General features: G+C 40.5%; 1 protein-coding gene across 1 annotated transcript in view; it reads right to left on the reverse strand.

Annotated features, from left to right (window-relative positions):
- mettl15 (methyltransferase like 15) overlaps nt 1-17,886 on the reverse strand; it is a 152,432-nt gene that overhangs the window by 73,051 nt on the left and 61,495 nt on the right. The window contains exon 3 of the mRNA XM_010890490.4: nt 7,037-7,173. Within this exon, the coding sequence (XP_010888792.1) occupies nt 7,037-7,173 (137 nt within the window). The remainder of the gene's footprint in view (nt 1-7,036; nt 7,174-17,886) is intronic.

Genomic DNA, 17,886 nt, shown 5'->3' on the forward strand with positions numbered 1-17,886 from the left:
GAAACGTTAGTTTAACACAATGATTAATGGTATCCAGCCAAATATTCAAACTTGGCGTGATGTTAATGCGCGACAAAATTATCTAATGTTAAGATAATTTTCTGACAAGGTAGTATGTCCCTTTGTAGTTCTCATAGCGTAGTGGTTAGCTATTCAACTATTATTGTATGGACAACCATCAATCTTTGTACAAAAGTACACTTTAGTTCCGTTAATAAACATTCTGTTGACCACGTTTTTTGCTGCAAAGATTTTATGGCTTGGATAAAAGTGGCATTTGGAGACTATACGGACATGGTCTGTCTACCAGCAAGCCCTGTGGTCTTGCAGGATTATCCCCGTCCTTCAATGGTTTGACCCCAGTTTGATTCTCCTTTCAGACTTTCCTTTTTGCCTCTCAGAAATATGTATCCACTCAGTACTTCACACAACCGTCACACAACAATAATACTATACAGTAATACTATGAATCTTATATATTTAAGAAAATAATTGTATAACGTGATCCTTTTATATTTTTATTGTTTTCTAAAGATAGGAACCAGCAGTAGAGTGAAATGTCTAAATTGGGCCCAATTAGCCATTGTCCCTCCCCGGTGTCATGTGACTCGTTAGTGTCACATGACATAAGTTCATCATAATATTTAATATTTTAAAAAATATATAATTTTTAACATTGATTTTATAACATGCGCTCCTTCACTCGTGCTTGTTGTTTAAGATAATCATGCAAAGCGCTAGTAGTGTGGTGAGACCTAGTCAGTTAGAATGTTGCAATATATGTAGCATGGCCTACTGTTAGCAAGTGGATGAAAGTTAACTCATTCAAGGAAAGATGGAATATATTTACTGAATTAATGTTACCTATGGAAAAAATATTTGGCCACAAAACACTATATAAAGTTAGGCTGTAGAATCTAAGATGGTTGAGAGTGCATAAAAATGTTGAGGTAAGCAAATAGCCTAGAGCTGAATAGTTTACCTAGCTAGCTTTTGTAGAGTCCTCAATTCAATAGATGTAATGTTATGTGTTGATAAACATTGTCTTCTAGTTCTGTAGCCGAGTTTTGCGTGTTTACCACACTGCTTCCTTTATACATGCCCTTTTATAACACAAACGGCCAATGGTGACGGGAACTAAACCCACTCTTTCATTTCTACAAATGTACGGCTCATGTTGTATTGGTAGTTATTAAAAACATGTATTTCGGTTAACCGAATACTACTCGAATAATAACACATACAATTCGGAAAGTAAAATACAGACCAATGCACATCCCTAGTATATATATGGTTTCTTCTTTGCATGGTACAGATTTAACTTGAATCTGTGGATGCAACGATGTACTGTGTTCACAGACAATGGTTTTCAGATGTGCTTCTGAGCCTATGCAGTGATGTCCACTACAGAATCCTGTCTGTTTTTAATGCAGTGTCGTCTGAGGGCCCGAAGATCATGGCCATCCAATATTGGTTTTCGGCCTTGTCCATCCCTCTCTGGGATGCTCTTTTTATACCCAATCATATTACTGACCTGTTGCCAATAACCTAATTAGTTGTGAGATGGTCCACCAGGTTTCTATTGCATTACACGATTTGTTCAGTCTTCTTGTGAAAAGTGTTCCTGGCATCAAATTAAAATTGGGCAAAAATCTTTGAAGAAACAATTACATTTCTCAGTTTCAACATTCGATATGTTGTCTTGGTTCTATTGCCAATTGAATAAAGGGTTTAAATGATTCAAAAAACATTTCTTTACATTTTACACAGCGTACTAACTTTGGAAACATGGTTGAATTTAAAAAATGCTTCAAACACAGCTTCTATAGTACAAACTGACCAATTTTCATAATACAAAATATTTGGCATTCATGGAACAAGTCGACTAGGCATGCATATCAGCCAGCAATCGGTATCAGCAATTTATAGGCAAAAATGTAACATTGTCTAGTTGCATTCATTTGTCCAATTATTTCAAACCTATTGTGCTTTCTAGCATTACTATACCATCCCATTCATTTTACACTTGAGTGCATGTCAAAACATCAGCAAGAAAAAAATACATTCCTGAAATATTTTAAGACACATGAATTGCATGGTACAGTTGCGCTCAAGTTTGCATACCCTGGCAGAAATTGTGAAATGTTGGCATTGATTTTGAAAATATAACTAATCATACAAAAAAACTACTTTAATTCAAATGAAGACATTTATTATCACAGTTGTTTGGCTCCTTTTTAATCATAATGACAACAGAAATCACCCAAATGGCCCTGATCAAAAGTTTACATACCCTTGAGTGTTTGGCCTTGTTACAGACACACAAGGTGAAACACACAGGTGAAAATGGCAATTAAAGGTGAATTTACCAAAACGGACGCTTTTTAAATTGCAATTAGTGGCTGTGTATAAATAGTCAATGAGTCTCTTAGCTCTCACGTTGATGCACTGAGCAGGCTACATACTGAGCCATAAGGAGCAGAAAAGAACTGTCAAAATACCTGCGTAACAAGTTAATGGATCTTTAAGGAATAGGATATAAAAAGATATCCGAAGCCTTGCAAATGACAGTCAGTACTGTTCAATCACTTATTAAGAAGTGGATCATTCGGGGACCTCTTGATATCAAGCCAAGGTTTGGTAGACCAAGAACGATATCAGCCAAAACTGCCAGAACAATTGTTCGGGATACAAAGAAAAACCCACAGGTAACCTCAGGAGAAATACAGGCTGCTCTGGGAAAGACGGTGTGGTTGCTGCGCCAATGCCACAAAAAAGTCTGGTTGCAATATGCCCGACAACACCTTTACATGCCTCACAGCTTCTGGCACACTGTAATTGGGAGCAACGAGACAAAAATGAAGCTTTATGGTCACAACCATAAGTGCTATGTTTGGAGAGGGGTCAACATGGCCTATAGTGAACAGAATACCATCCCCACTATGAAGCATGGTGGTGGCTCACTGATGTTTTGAAGGTGTGTGAGCTCTAAAGGAACAGGGAATCTTGTGAAAATTTATGGCAAGATAAAAGTAGCATGTTATTAGAAAATACTGGCAGACAATTTGCATTCTTCTGCACAACAGCTGCACATGGGACACTCTTGGACTTTCCAGCACGACAATGACCCAAAGCACAAGGCCATGTTGACCCTCCAGTGGTTACAGCAGAAAAAGGTGAAAGCTCTGGAGTGGCCATCACAGTCTCCTGACCTTAATATCATCGAGCCATTCTGGGGAGATCTCAAATGTGCGGTTTGTGCAAGACGACCAAAGAATTTGCATGACGCGAAGGAATTTTGCTAAGACGAATGGGTAGCTATACCACCTGCAAGAACTATTAAAAAAGACTGCATGCTGTCATTGATGCTAAAGGGGGCAATGTAAAGTATTAAGAACTAAAGGTATGCAGACTTTTGAACAAGGGTCAGTTTTGTTGCCATGTTTTGTTTTATTATTGTGCCATTCTGTTATGACCTACAGTTGAATGTGAATCCCATAAGAAATAAAAGACATGTATTTTGCCTGCTCACACATGTTTTCTTTACAAAATACAGGGGCTGGTCATAAAATTAGAATATCATCAAAAAGTTGATTTATTTCAGTAATTCCATTCAATAAGTGAAACTTGTATAATGTATATATTAATTCAACACCGACTGATATATTTAAAGTGTTTATTTCTTTTAATTTTGATGATTATAACTGACAACTAATGAAAACCCCAAATTCAGTATCTCAGAAAATTAGAATATTGTGAAAAGGTAAAATTTTGAAGACACCTGGTGCCACACTCTAATCAGCTAATTAACCCAAAACAACTGCAAAGGCCTTTAAATGGTCTCTCAGTCTAGTTCTGTAGGCAACACAATCATGGGGAAGACTGCTGACTTGACAACTGTCCAAAAGACGACCATTGACACCATGCACAAGGAGGGCAAGACACAAAAGGTCATAGCTAAAGAGGCTGGCTGTTCACAGAGCTCTATGTCCAAGGACATTAATAGAGAGGCGAAGGGAAGGAAAAATGGGGAAGAAAAGTGTACAAGCAATAGGGATAACTGCACCCTGGAGAGGATTGTGAAACAAAACCCATTCAAAAATGTGGGGGAGATTCACAAAGAGTGGACTGCAGCTGGAGTCAGTGCTTCAAGAACCACCACGCACAGACGTATGCAAGATATGGGTTTCAGCTGTCGCGTTCCTTGTGTCAAGCCACTCTTGAACAAGACACAGCGTCAGAAGCGTCTTGCCTGGGTTAAAGACAAAAAGGACTGGACTGCTGCTGAGTTATGTTCTCTGATCAAAGCAAATTTGGCATTTCCTTTGAAAATCAAGGTTCCAGAGTCTGGAAGAGAGGAGAGGCACAGAATCCACATTGCTTGAAGTCCAGTGTAAAGTTTCCATAGTCAATGATGGTTTGGGGTGCCATGTCATCTGCTGGTGTTGGTCCACTGTGTTTTCTGAGGTCCAAGGTCAATGCAGCCGTCTACCAGGAAGTTTTAGAGCACTTCATGCTTCCTGCTGCCGACCAACTTTATGGAGATGCAGATTGCATTTTCCAACAGGACTTGGCACCTGCACAAGGTGCCAAAGCTACCAGTACCTGGTTTAAGGACCATGGTATCCCTGTTCTTAATTGGCCAGCAAACCCGCCTGACCTTAACCCTATAGAAAATCTATGGGGTATTGTGAAGAGGAAGATGCGATACGCCAGACCCAACAATGCAGAAGAGCTGAAGGCCACTATCAGAGCAACCTGGGCTCTTAACACCTGAGCAGTGCCACAGACTGATCGACTCCATGCCACGCCACATTGCTGCAGTAATTCAGGCAAAAGGAGCCCCAACTAAGTATTGAGTGCTGTACATGCTCATACTTTTCAGTTGGCCAACATTTCTAAAAATAATTTTTTTGTATTGGTCTTAAGTAATATTCTAATTTTCAGAGATAATGAATTCGGGATTTTCATTAGTTGTCAGTTATAATCATCACAATGAAAATAAATAAAGATTTGAACCTGTATATTACCAATTCTCCAAGCACCTGTATATTACCAATTCTCCAAGGGTTGAGCACAACTATATATAGATAATTGGTCGAGTTAAACCATTGTTCTTAGGGTTATAGAGCTCCTGGTGCTATTGTTGTCATGTGCAACTTGAGAAATAAAGAATACAGTGTTCTTGTAGTCAGAGCCAGAGAATTAATCCAGCACGCTTTATGCAGGCCAGTTGCGTGAACAACATCAGGGTCCAGTATTGTAACATACCAGAGGGGATCGTTGAAAGATTCATTTCTAGCACAAGACTTACTTTTCAATCAAAAATATCCTAAAGCTAGTTTTGGGCATGTGTGGTGGTTTTCAAAGTTTGTTTGAGTTTAAACTGCAACTGTTAACAACAAAGTGAAATTAGGACAGTCAAACTGTAGTCAGCTAGCAAGAGGTGGCAGACAAAATAGATAGTAACCTAGCAACTGAACCGCAGTTGAACATTTTCGTTGTGATAATCTGTCTTAGATGAGACTCAAGTTAGGTCAGAAGATGTTTTGTAAATTGATCATCCATATACAATGTTAGTTATTATTAGTAATGGTTTTATTCATTTGGAATCATTACACACCATACTCATTAGTTTTGTGTTTTGTGGTGTAAATAGATCAGGCGTGGCTGATCAAATTTTCATCTACCTGGCTTGTTGGCTGGCCAAACAAAAATGGAATTTTATGCACTGCCTCAAAACAAACTGTATCAAAGCGCGGACAATGGCAAATCAAAACAATACAGGCTAGTATGTAATATATCCGTTCTTGACCACTCAACATGCAGATGGTTATGGTATGGCACATAAATGCGTATAAATCAGACACTGACAGTTGTATTATAATATACATTTATGTGGACAGTGACACAGGTTTTGTTATTTTTTTACCAAAATATGTTTAATACGTTAAATAATGAACATAGGCATAAATTGCAGTCTCTCAGCTTTAATTAGAGGGTATTCACATCCAAATTGGAGGAAGGGTTTAGGAATGACAGCTCCTTAATATGTAGCCCCCCCTTAGGACCTAAGGTAAACAGACAATTGACATAAAAGCTGTTTCATAGACAGGTCTGGGCTATCCTATCGCTATTTCTTCATCAGTTAAGCAGGTAAAAGGTCAGAAGTTGATTCCAGGTGTAGCATTTATGTTTGGAAGCTGTTACTAACAATGAATATGGGCAGTCTCTCAGGTTTAATTTAAGGGTATTTAGGTGTAGAAATTACAGCTCTTTTAATATGTAGCCCCTCTTTTTCAAGGGACCAAAGGTAATTGGACAGTTGACTCAAAAGCTGTTTCAAGTGGGGGCTATTCCTTTGTTATTTCTTCATCAATTAAGCAGGTAAAAGGTCTGGAGTTGATTCCAAGTGTGCCATTCTGAAGCCGTTGCTGTGAACTCACAATATGCGGTCAAAGGAGCTCTCAATGTAAGGGAAACAGGCCATCCTTAGGCTGCAGAAAAAAATCCATCAGAGAGATAGCAGGAACATTAAGAGTAACCAAATCAACAGTTTGGTGTATTCTGAGAAAAAAGAACACAATGGTGAGCTCCTGTGTGTCCATAGAAGACAACAGTGGTGGATGATTGCAGGATCCTTTCCATTGGAAAGAAAAATCCCTCCACAACATCCAGCCTAGTGAAGAACACTCTCCAGGAGGTAGGCATATCATTATCCAAGTTATGGAGAATCTATGACAGCAGTCCATAAATCATGGAAATATTTTTGCATTTCACAATCAATTTGAATTTTGTTTTCTTTTAGCTAGGTTTTCTCAATAGTTTTGCTCTCTCTGGCCTTCAACTTGAATTCAGCCTAACGAGTCACTACAACGCATGGCCATATTCGATTATTAACCCCCCCAAACCCAGACAGTGCTGGGCAATTGCACCCACCCTCCGCAGGACACCTGGGCTAATCCACTGCGGCACTCAGGTGCACCTTTTTAATAATATTTTGCATACCAAAGTAAATACCTTAAAAGGCACATACCTGTGTTTCTTGGCCAGCTGTTGAGCCAAATTGAAAGCTGTGGGGTCTCGATCTAGGGCCAATACTGTTACATCAGGTATTGCCCTCAGGATGGCCTTTGTGTGACCTCCACCTCCAAAAGTCATGTCCATGAAAACCTATGGACACAGTGAATAGGTTAGATAACCTGATGTTAAGGACAGTACTTTGACAGGCTTTAAATTAAATACCCTCCATCAGTTAACCTACGCAGTGTTTTGCATTTAGTCGTTGTTTGAGCTTAAAAATTTAAGTAAATTACAATATAAAAACTAAATTACCTAAACTTACAAAAGTACTGGACACATGAAATTGTGTAGTGCTGGGTCGTTTGAGAATGAATGTCTCTTTTTGGTTGGGAACCAAATCTCAAAGCTAAAAAGATAAGCTTAAATAAGTAAATCACACTGATATCAAGGCTCAACAATAATGATGGCCCGATGTCCCCAGGCCAGTACAAAGTCGGGGATAATAAAACTAGCAAGTCACTGACCTGATTGGGCCATTTGCAAAAAAAAGACTGAGATTTAAAAAAATTATTATTGCATTATACACTCGACATTCTCCAACTGTTTCGTAATCTGGCACACACACCAATAACAACCTTGCAGCTCTTTGCTTGTGCTGTTGGCCAGTCAAAAGTTGAGCAGTGATGTGACGCATGGCTCTCTGATATTGTTTTTTAATAAAACATTTAAAAACTTCAAATCACAAAGGTAAAGAAGGCAGTAAAGGATAACTACAAGCTCAAACGTAAGAAAAAGTTTTTAGTTCCGTGCAAAAAGCCTAGTTCCTTTTCTGGTTAAACTGCTGCTATGTAAAGTGTTATGTAAACTGATCAGCCATAACATTACGATTACTGACAGGTGAAGGGAATAACACTGATAATCTCGAAATCATGACACCTGTCAGTGGGTGGGATATAACAGGCAGCAAGAGAAAATTCTGTCCTCATAGTTGATTTGTTAGAAGCAGGAAAAATGGCCAAGCGTAAGGATCTGAGCGACTTTAACAAGGGGCAAATTGTGATGGCTAGACGACTGGGCCAGAGCATCTCCAAAACTGTAGCCCGTGTGGGGTGTACTAGGGTTGCACGATATTGACAAAATGTGACATTGTAATATTAAAATTTCGATACTCTTAAACATATGTAAAAACTGCCATTTGCACTTGCCTTCATTGCACATCTATTTAACACAATTGCACCTACAATATACTTAACACTGGTACATTTTCAGTCCTCTTCAATTTGCACTTCTGGTTAGACGGTAACTACATTTCGTTGAACAGTTCAAAGATAATAAAGTTGAATCTAATCTCAAGTTTTTCTTAGGATATTCCCCAAAGTTGGTCCCTACTGTAGAGGAACGCTTGTCAACTTTTCAAATAGAGCCAATCCAACAGACGAACTACTGTAGCTCAAAGAACACACAGTGCATCACACTTTGTTGCGTATGGGGCTGCGTAGCCGCAGACCAGTCTGACCCGTGACCACTGCCGAAAGTGTCTACAATGGGCACATGAGCATCAGAACTGGAACACGAAGCAATGGAAGGTGGTGGCCTGGTCGGATGAATCACATTTTCTTCTAAATCACGTGGATGGCCGAGTGCATACGTGCATTGTTTACCTGGAGAATACTGTACATGGCACAGAATGCACTATGGGAAGGAGGCAAGTAGGCTGAGGCAGTGTAATGCTCAATCAATCAATCAATCAAAATGTATTTATAAAGCGCTTTTTACAACAGCAGTTGTCACAAAGTGCTTTACAGAGACACCCGGCCTTAAACCCCAAGGAGCAAACAACAGTAGTGTTGAATTTCAGTGGCTAGGAAAAACTCCCTAAGAAGGTCGAATTTTAGGAAGAAACCTAGAGAGGACCCAGGCTCAGAGGGGTGACCAGTCCTCTTCTGGCTGTGCCGGGTGAGATATTAAGAGTCCAATTGGAATAATAAATAAATTTCTCTTGGCTAAATCCAGAGTATATTTGATTTTAGACTAGGTCAGAAGTATGACCAGGTGGACAAGGACAGGAACAGCAACGGTCCCCCCAAACCAGGTAATCCGCAGGTGTGGACCAGGACCTCATCTCCTTCTAAAATTTAAAATTGGAGGAAACTGAGAAAAGTTAGTAGTACATCCCTCATGTCCCCCAGCACAATAATATAGCAGCGTAACACCTTGGAAACTGAGACGGGGGGGTCCGGTGACACTGTGGCCCTACCCGGGGGAGGCCCCGGACAGGGCCCAACAGGCAGGAAATCAATCCAACCACATTGCCAGGCATCAACCAAAGGGACACCCACCAACCGCAACCCCCCTGAATGAGGGCCGAGTATTGCTAGTAGCGTACAGCCCAACTGCACAAGTGCGCAATAGAGAATCAACAACAAGCCAGTGACTCTTCCCCCGAAGGGCATTGGAGGGAGGGCATCCCAGTGGCGACGAGAGCCCACCTGGCAAGACAGCAAGGGTGGACAGTATCAAGCCTACTGGTCACCTTCACGCCCCCGGGCCAGGCTACACCTAATTATAAACCGTGCTGTAGAGATGAGTTTTTAGTAGACACTTGAAAGTTTGCACTGAGTTTGCATTTCTAACCTTAATTGGCAGATCATTCCACAGGAGTGGAGCTCTATGAGAAAAGGCCCTGCCGCCAGCTGTTTGTTTAGAAATTCTAGGTACAATTAAAAGGCCTGCGTCTTGCGATCTAAGGTTACGTGTAGGTATATATGGCTGGATCATTTCAGCAAGGTAAGTAGGAGCAAGTCCATGTATTGATTTATAGGTTAAGAGTAAAACCTTAAAATCAGCCCTAACCCTAACAGGCAGCCAATGTAAGGATGCCAGGACAGGAGTAATGTGTTCAAATTTTTTTGTTCTAGTTAGGATTCTAGCAGCTGTGTGCAGCACTAATTGAAGTTTATTTATTAATTTGTCTGGATAACCAGAGATAAGAGCATTGCAGTAATCTAATCTAGAAGTAACGAAAGCATGGATTAATTTTTCTGCATCAGTTTTTGATAGGAAGTTTCTAATTTTTGCGATGTTTCAAAGATGAAAATAAGCAACTCTTGAGACATATTTTATATGTTCTTCAAAGGAGAGGTCAGGGTCAAGGGTAACGCCAAGGTTTTTTACAGTTTTTTGGGATACGACCATGCAGCCGTCGAGGTTCACAGTGAGATCTGCTAACAACGCTATTTGTTTTTTGGGTCCTAAAAGGAGCATTTCTGTTTTATTTGAGTTTAAGAGCAAGAAATTCTCTGTCATCCACTTCCTAATATCTGAAACGCATGCTTCCAAAATAGCTAATTTAGGGGCTTCTCCATGCTTCATTGAAATATATAACTGTGTGTCATCAGCATAACAGTGAAAGTTAATATTGTGATTTCGGATTACATCGCCCAGAGGGAGCATGTATAGTGAGAAAAGTAATGGGCCCAGAACCGAGCCTTGAGGAACTCCAAAGCATACCTTTGACTTGTCAGAGGATATGCCATCCACACTAACGAACTGATATCTTTCAGATAAATAAGATTTAAACCAGGCTAGAACATGTCCACGTAGCCCAATATTGGTTTCCAGTCTCTCTAAGAGAAGGGAGTGATCAATAGTGTCAAAAGCAGCACTAAGATCAAGAAGCAACAGGACGGATGCGGAACCTTTGTCTGAGGCCATTAGAAGGTCATTTGTTAACTTCACGAGTGCAGTCTCAGTACTATGATGGGATCTAAAACCAGACTGGAATATTTCATAAATGTTTTTTGTCTTTAGGAAGGCATTCAGTTGTTGGGAAACACATTTTTCTAAGATTTTTGAGAGGAACGGGAGGTTCGATATTGGCCTATAATTGTTTAATATGTCGGGATCTAGATTAGATTTTTTTAGAAGAGGCTTAATTTCCGCAATTTTTAGTGAGTTTGGTACGCATCCGGAGGAAAGGGAGCAATTTATTATGTTCAGCATTGGCTGACCTAGCACAGGAAATAACTCCTTAAGTAATTTTGTAGGAATCGGGTCTAGCTGAGAGTTTGTGGGTTTAGAACTCATTACAAATTTTGTAAATGTGTCGAGCGATACGGTTTCAAAAAACTCAAGTGTCCCCATTGACACCTGATCAGGGAGGCTCCGGAAATTTTCCGGACAACCGAGATTTTTAGGACCATAACTATTTAGGGATTCAGTTATTTGTTTTCTAATGGTGACGATCTTTTCATCAAAGTAGTTCATGTATTCATTACAACTAAAGTGAAGACCCACTTCACATGCTAAGCTTTGCTTTTTTGTTAACTTTGCAACTGTATCAAAGAGAAATTTTGGATTGTTTTTGTTCGCCTCAATCAGGTTGGAGAAATAAGCTGATCGAGCAGACGTGAGTGATTTTCGGTATTGTACTGTACTGTCTATCCAGGCTAGTCTAAATACTTCCAACTTGGTGGAGCGCCACTTTCGCTCCAATTTTCTGGAGGCTTGCTTAAGTGCTCTAGTATTGTCGGTGTACCAAGGAGCAAGTTTCTTGTTGCGTATTTCTTTAGTTTTTAGTGGTGCAACTATGTCTAATGTATTTCGCAGTATTGAGTTTAGATCCTCGATTTGATCGTTTACAGATTTATTTACTCTGTCATTTAAGAGCGAACTAGTAAGAATATCAAGGAATTTATTTGTAATCCGAGAATTTATAGTACGGCTTTTGAAACTCATTGTTTGGGGGGCAAGTGAATTTCTTGTTTTAACGGTAAATGTAATAAGACAGTGATCCGATAATCCAGGATTTTGGGGGTAAATTATTAGATCTACAATATCTATTTCTCGTGACAGGACTAAATCTAAGGTATGATTGTGGCAATGTGTTGGACCTGAGACATGTTGGATGAAACCCATTGAGTCGATTATGGCTTGAAAGGCTTTTTGAAGAGGATCATGGGGGTTTTCCATATGGATACTGAAATCGCCAAAAATTAGAATACTATCTGCCATGACTACAAGGTTAGACAAGAATTCTGGAAACTCATTGAGGAACAATGTGTATGGCCCGGGGGGCCTATAAATAGTAGCTATGTAAAATGATTTATCGGCCTGGTTAACTTTCATGAGTAAAACTTCGAAAGAATGAAACTCTGTGATATGTTTGAGAGTAAGTTTATATTTACTGTCATAAATATTAGCGACACCCCCTCCTTTTCGGGATGCACGAGGGATATGATCACTAGTATAGCCAGGAGGAGAGGCCTCATTTAAGGCAGTGAATTCTTTAGGCTTTAGCCACGTTTCACATAAACCAATAGCATCTAGTTTATGATCAGAGATTAATTCATTTACCGCAACTGCCTTTGGAGCAAGAGATCTAATATTTAGGAGTCCCATTTTGAGATGCGAAGTGATACAATTATTTTTATTTTTGACCGAGGTGGAGGAAGGCTTTATCTTAATAAGGTTGTTTTTGTTAGCACTACCTTGTTTAACTTTTCTCAGCCTGGAACGAGTCACAGTGGCAATAGGTAAAGCTGTACTAACTACTCTGGCTATGCTATTGACAGACTCCACTATGCTAGCAGGCTGGCTAACAGCCTGCAGCCTGACCTGCACCCTATCTCATGTTAAAGCTATAGGAGTGAGACTCCTGTCAATGTTCCTAGACAAAAGAAGAGCACCACTCCAGCTAGGATGGAGTCCGTCGCTCCTCAGCAGATCAGGCCTGGCCCTATTTCTGGGAGAGTCCCAAAAAGAAGGCCAGTTATCTACAAACTCTACCTCCTGCGACGGGCAGAACTCCGTTTTCAGCCAGCGATTGAGTTGCGCAAGTCTGCTGTAGAGCTCGTCACCACCCCTAGCTGGGAGGGGGCCAGAGACAATTACTCGATGCCGACACATCTTTCTAGCTAATTTACACGCTGATGCTATGTTCTGCTTCGTAACCTCTGACTGTTTCATCCTAACATCGTTGGTGCCAACATGGATAACAATATCTCTGTACTCTCTATACTTGCCAGTTTTAGACTTCGCTAGCACCAACCCCAGATTTGCGGCTACGTCGGTGGCTCTGCCCCCCGGTAAACAATGTACGATCGCCGGCTGATTCTTTAGTCTAATACTGCGTGTGATGGAATCGCCAATGACTAAAGTTTTCAGTTTTTCAAGTCCACCGGTAGAACATGCCTGCCGACCATTCCCCTCCGAAGACGGCTCGGGTCTTGACTCCGACTCCAGTGGGGAAAACCTGTTCAAAGTCTCAGTTGGTTTTAGCAACGATTCAGGTTTAACTGGTCGACGGCATTTCTTCCCAGTGACCAAGAGAAAGTTATTGCCCGGCTGCAGGAGCTGTGCCGGGGGGCTAACAAAACTATCGTTTCTACCTGGTGGCACTGACGCAGATTTTTCTATTTCTACACTAGCATAATCCTTGCCTGGCATTTGCGTCAGAAGCCGAGCCTCAAACTCTGCTATCTTTAACTTAAGACGAACATTCTCCTCCGTGTTGTTGCTACAACAATTACAGTGAAAAGGCATTGTAATGATACTTAGCCTCGGGTGTTCAGGGGTGAGTAGTTCTGTTAATTATGTCCAAAAAGAGTCCCGGTGTAGAAAAGTTGGGTAAGAGGTCAACAGATAAATATTGCGTTGGTAAAACTCTAAAATAGAATTTTGACCAATTAGTTTATATCGAGTAAATTCGAAAAAGTTTGGCAGGTAGCCAGGTAGGTAACAGCAGGCAGGGTACAGCACGTCAACAATCCCACAATGCAGTTCGTCTCAGGAAAAAGCCAGCTTTGGGCAATGTTCTGCTGGGAAACCTTGGGTCCTGCCATTCATGTGCATGTTACTTTGACTGTTCATGATCCATTTAGTGGATCATACAGTATTTTTGTTTTACTACATGCTTTTAACAACAGGTATTCCAGCAGCCCAGATCAGAGAAATCAACTTTTAGGGTCACTCACTCAATATGAACAGGAGAGCCTCGTATGTGCGTTGACAAGTGAGGTGAAGTCAGGAGTAATTTTTGTTGAAGCAGTGTGCGGTACTGCAGCAAGATGTACGTCAGTGAGGCTGGATCCGTGCTTGGACTTGTTGAATATTGGCATCAAGTGAAAGTTTTTTGGCCGCATGCTTCCTCTGCCTCTCCAATATGTACTCTTAAAACTGCAATGTTTGCGTTACATATGAAGCAAGTTGCTTTACCTTCGACATCTGCAAATAAATATTTTTCTGTCCATTCTTTTCCGAATACCCTTTCGTTATCAACTTTTTAGGCTCATTTTCAGATATCGCTAGCCATCAATTGCGTATAGTATGAACAAATGATAACTTATGCGCATGGATTGTGGTGCTGGTCCATAGCTACATACAGTGGGGAGAATAAAATACACTCACATAAAGGATTATTAGGAACACCATACTAATACTGTGTTTGACCCCCTTTCGCATTAAGAACTGCCTTAATTCTACGTGGCATTGATTCAACAAGGTGCTGAAAGCATTCTTTAGAAATGTTGGCCCATATTGATAGGATAGCATCTTGCAGTTGATGGAGATTTGTGGGATGCACATCCAGGGCACGAAGCTTCCGTTCCACCACATCCCAAAGATGCTCTATTGGGTTGAGATCTGGTGACTGTGGGGGCCATTTCAGTACTGTGAACTCATTGTCATGTTCAAGAAACCAATTTGAAATGATTGGAGCTTTGTGACATGGTGCATTATCCTGCAGGAAGTAGCCATCAGAGGATGGGTACATGGTGGTCATAAAGGGATGGACATGGTCAGAAACAATGCTCAGGAAGGCCGTGGCATTTAAACAATGCCCAATTGGCACTAAGGGGCCTAAAGTGTGCCAAGAACACATCCCCCATACCATTACACCACCACCACCACCAGCCTGCACAGTGGTAACAAGGCATGATGGATCCATGTTCTCATTCTGTTTACGCCAAATTCTGACTCTACCATCTGAATGTCTCAACAGAAATCGAGACTCATCAGACCAGGCAACATTCTTCCAGTCTTCAACTGTCCAATTTTGGTGAGCTTGTGCAAATTGTAGCCTCTTTTTCCTATTTGTAGTGGAGATGAGTGGTACCCGGTGGGGTCTTCTGCTGTTGTAGCCTATCCGCCTCAAGGTTGTGCGTGTTGTGGCTTCACAAATGCTTTGCTGCATACCTCGGTTGTAACGAGTGGTTATTTCAGTCAAAGTTGCTCTTCTATCAGCTTGAATCAGTGGGCCCATTCTCCTCTGACCACTAGCATCAACAAAGCATTTTCGCCCAGAGGACTGCCGCATACTGGATGTTTTTCCCTTTTCACACCATTCTTTGTAAACCCTAGAAATGGTTGTGTGTGAAAATCACAGTAACTGAGCAGACTGTGAAATACTCAGACCGGCCCGTCTGGCACCAACAACCATGCCACGCTCAAAATTGCTAATATCACCTTTCTTTCCCATTCTGACATTAAGTTTGGAGTTCAGGAGATTGTCTTGACCAGGACCACACCCCTAAATGCATTGAAGCAACTGCCATGTGATTGGTTGATTAGATAATTGCATTAATGAGAAATTGAACAGGTGTTCCTAATAATCCTTTAGGTGAGTGTATTTGATACACTGCTGATTTTGCTGGTTTTCCTACTTACAAAGCATGTAGAAGTCTGTAATTTTTTATCATAGGTACTCTTCAACTGTGAGTGACGGAATCTAAAACAAAACATTGTAGGGTTATTAAGTAATTAATTTGCATTTTATTGCATGACATAAGTATGTGATACATCAGAAAAGCAGAACTTAATATTTGGTACAGAAACCTTTGTTTGCAATTACAGAGATCATTCGTTTCCTGTAGTTCTTGACCAGGTCTGCACACACTGCAGCAGGGATTTTGGCCCACTCCTCCATATAGACCTTCTCCAAATCCTTCAGGTTTCGGGGCTGTCGTTGAGCAATACAGACTTTCAGCTCCCTCCAAAGATTTTCTAGTGGTTTCAGGTCTGGAGACTGGCTAGGCCACTCCAGGACCTTGAGATGCTTCTTATGGCGCCACTCCTTAGTTGCCCTGGCTGTGTGTTTCGGGTCATGGTCAAGCTGGAAGACCAAGCCACGACCCATCTTCAATGCTCTTACTGAGGGAAGGAGGTTGTTGGCCAAGATCTCGCGATACATGGCCCCATCCATCCTCCCCTCAATACGGTGCAGTCGTCCTGTCCTCATTGCAGAAAAGCATCCCCAAAAAATTATGTTTCCACCGACATGCTACACAGTTGGGATGGTGTTCTTGGGGTTGTACTCATTCTTCTTCTTCCTCCAAACACAACAAGTGGACTTTAAACCAAAAAGCTCTATTTTTCTCTCATCAGACCACATGACCTTCTCCCATTCCTCCTCTGGATCATCCAGATGGTCATTGGCAAGCTTCATATGGGCCTGGACATGTGCTGGCTTGAGCAGAGAGACCTTGCGTGCGCTGCAGGATTTTAATCCATGACGGTGTAGGGTGTTACTAATGGTTTTGTTTGAGACTGTGGTCTCAGCTCTCTTCAGGTCATTGACCAGGTCCTGCCGTGTAGTTCCGGGCTGATCCCTCACCTTCCTCATGATCATTGATGCCCCACGAGGTGAAATCTTGCATGTAGCCCCAGACCGAGGGAGATTGACCGTCATTTTGAACTTGTTCCATTTTCTAATAATTGCGCCAACAGTTGTCTTCTCACCAAGGATTTCTTACTGGTTGGTAGGTGATCAAATACTTATGTCAAGCAATAAAATGCTAATTAACTACTTAAAAACCATACAATGTGATTTTCTGGATTTTTCCATCTCTCACAGTTGAAGTGTACCTATGATAAAAATGATAGACCTTTACATGCTTTGTAGGTAGGAAAACCTGCAAAATCGGCACTGTATCAAATACTTGTTCTCCCCACTGTATCATAGCAATGCAAATAGCTTGTTTCAACTTCAAAGTATTTTAAACAGACAGTATGATTCTACTGTACTTATTACTGGGAGTACCACAGGACATTTAATTTGAAATAAAATTAATATGCAGCAGTAAATAAAAGTAACGTACGGAAGAGGAATAGTGCCAAGCAATAATAAAAAAATAAAACCATCTCGACATCAAAGTCATTATAATGCCAGATGAAACTCGTTAAATTGAGAAAAAAAGTCGAAATACATTCTTGAGAATAAACTCATAAAATATGGAGAATAAATTTGTTGTGTTTCGAGAAAAAAATTGTTACAATTCGAGAAAAAAGTCGAAATACAATCTTGAGAATAAACTCATTAAATATCGAGAATAAAGTCGTTGTGTTTCGAGAAAAAACTCTATATTTCGAGAAATAATTATACGTTTTGAGAATAAAAGTCAAAATTAAATGTAGAGAATAACACATTCGATCAGTGTGCATTGCATAGCCTACTGATAGAGGACATGGCAGAGTTGGATCAATTAGTCAAGCTATATTATAGACTTTCTTTCAGTAACAAAGAAATACTATCAACATTAGCTAATTATGACAGAATAATAATTAGCATACGAACTTGAAAGAGAATTTGCAAGCAGCTAGGTCTTTTTAGAAGAAAAATTCTGTCCAATTTGCACGATGTACTCGCTTTTGTCCAACATGAATTGACAACCAGTGGACAAATGCAAGGTTACCGCTGGCTTCACCTATGCGCGATTCATCAAGGTTTCGTGGTTTCCCAGGATACCATAAGACGTATTATTAAACTGTATTCACGATATTTAATGAGTTTATTCTCAAGATTGTATTTCGACTTTTTTCTCAAAATGTAACGAGTTTAATCTCGCATTATAATGACTTTGATCTCGA

Source organism: Esox lucius, chromosome 2 (genome assembly GCF_011004845.1).
Source record: "Esox lucius isolate fEsoLuc1 chromosome 2, fEsoLuc1.pri, whole genome shotgun sequence".
Classification (NCBI taxonomy): Eukaryota; Metazoa; Chordata; class Actinopteri; order Esociformes; family Esocidae; genus Esox; species Esox lucius.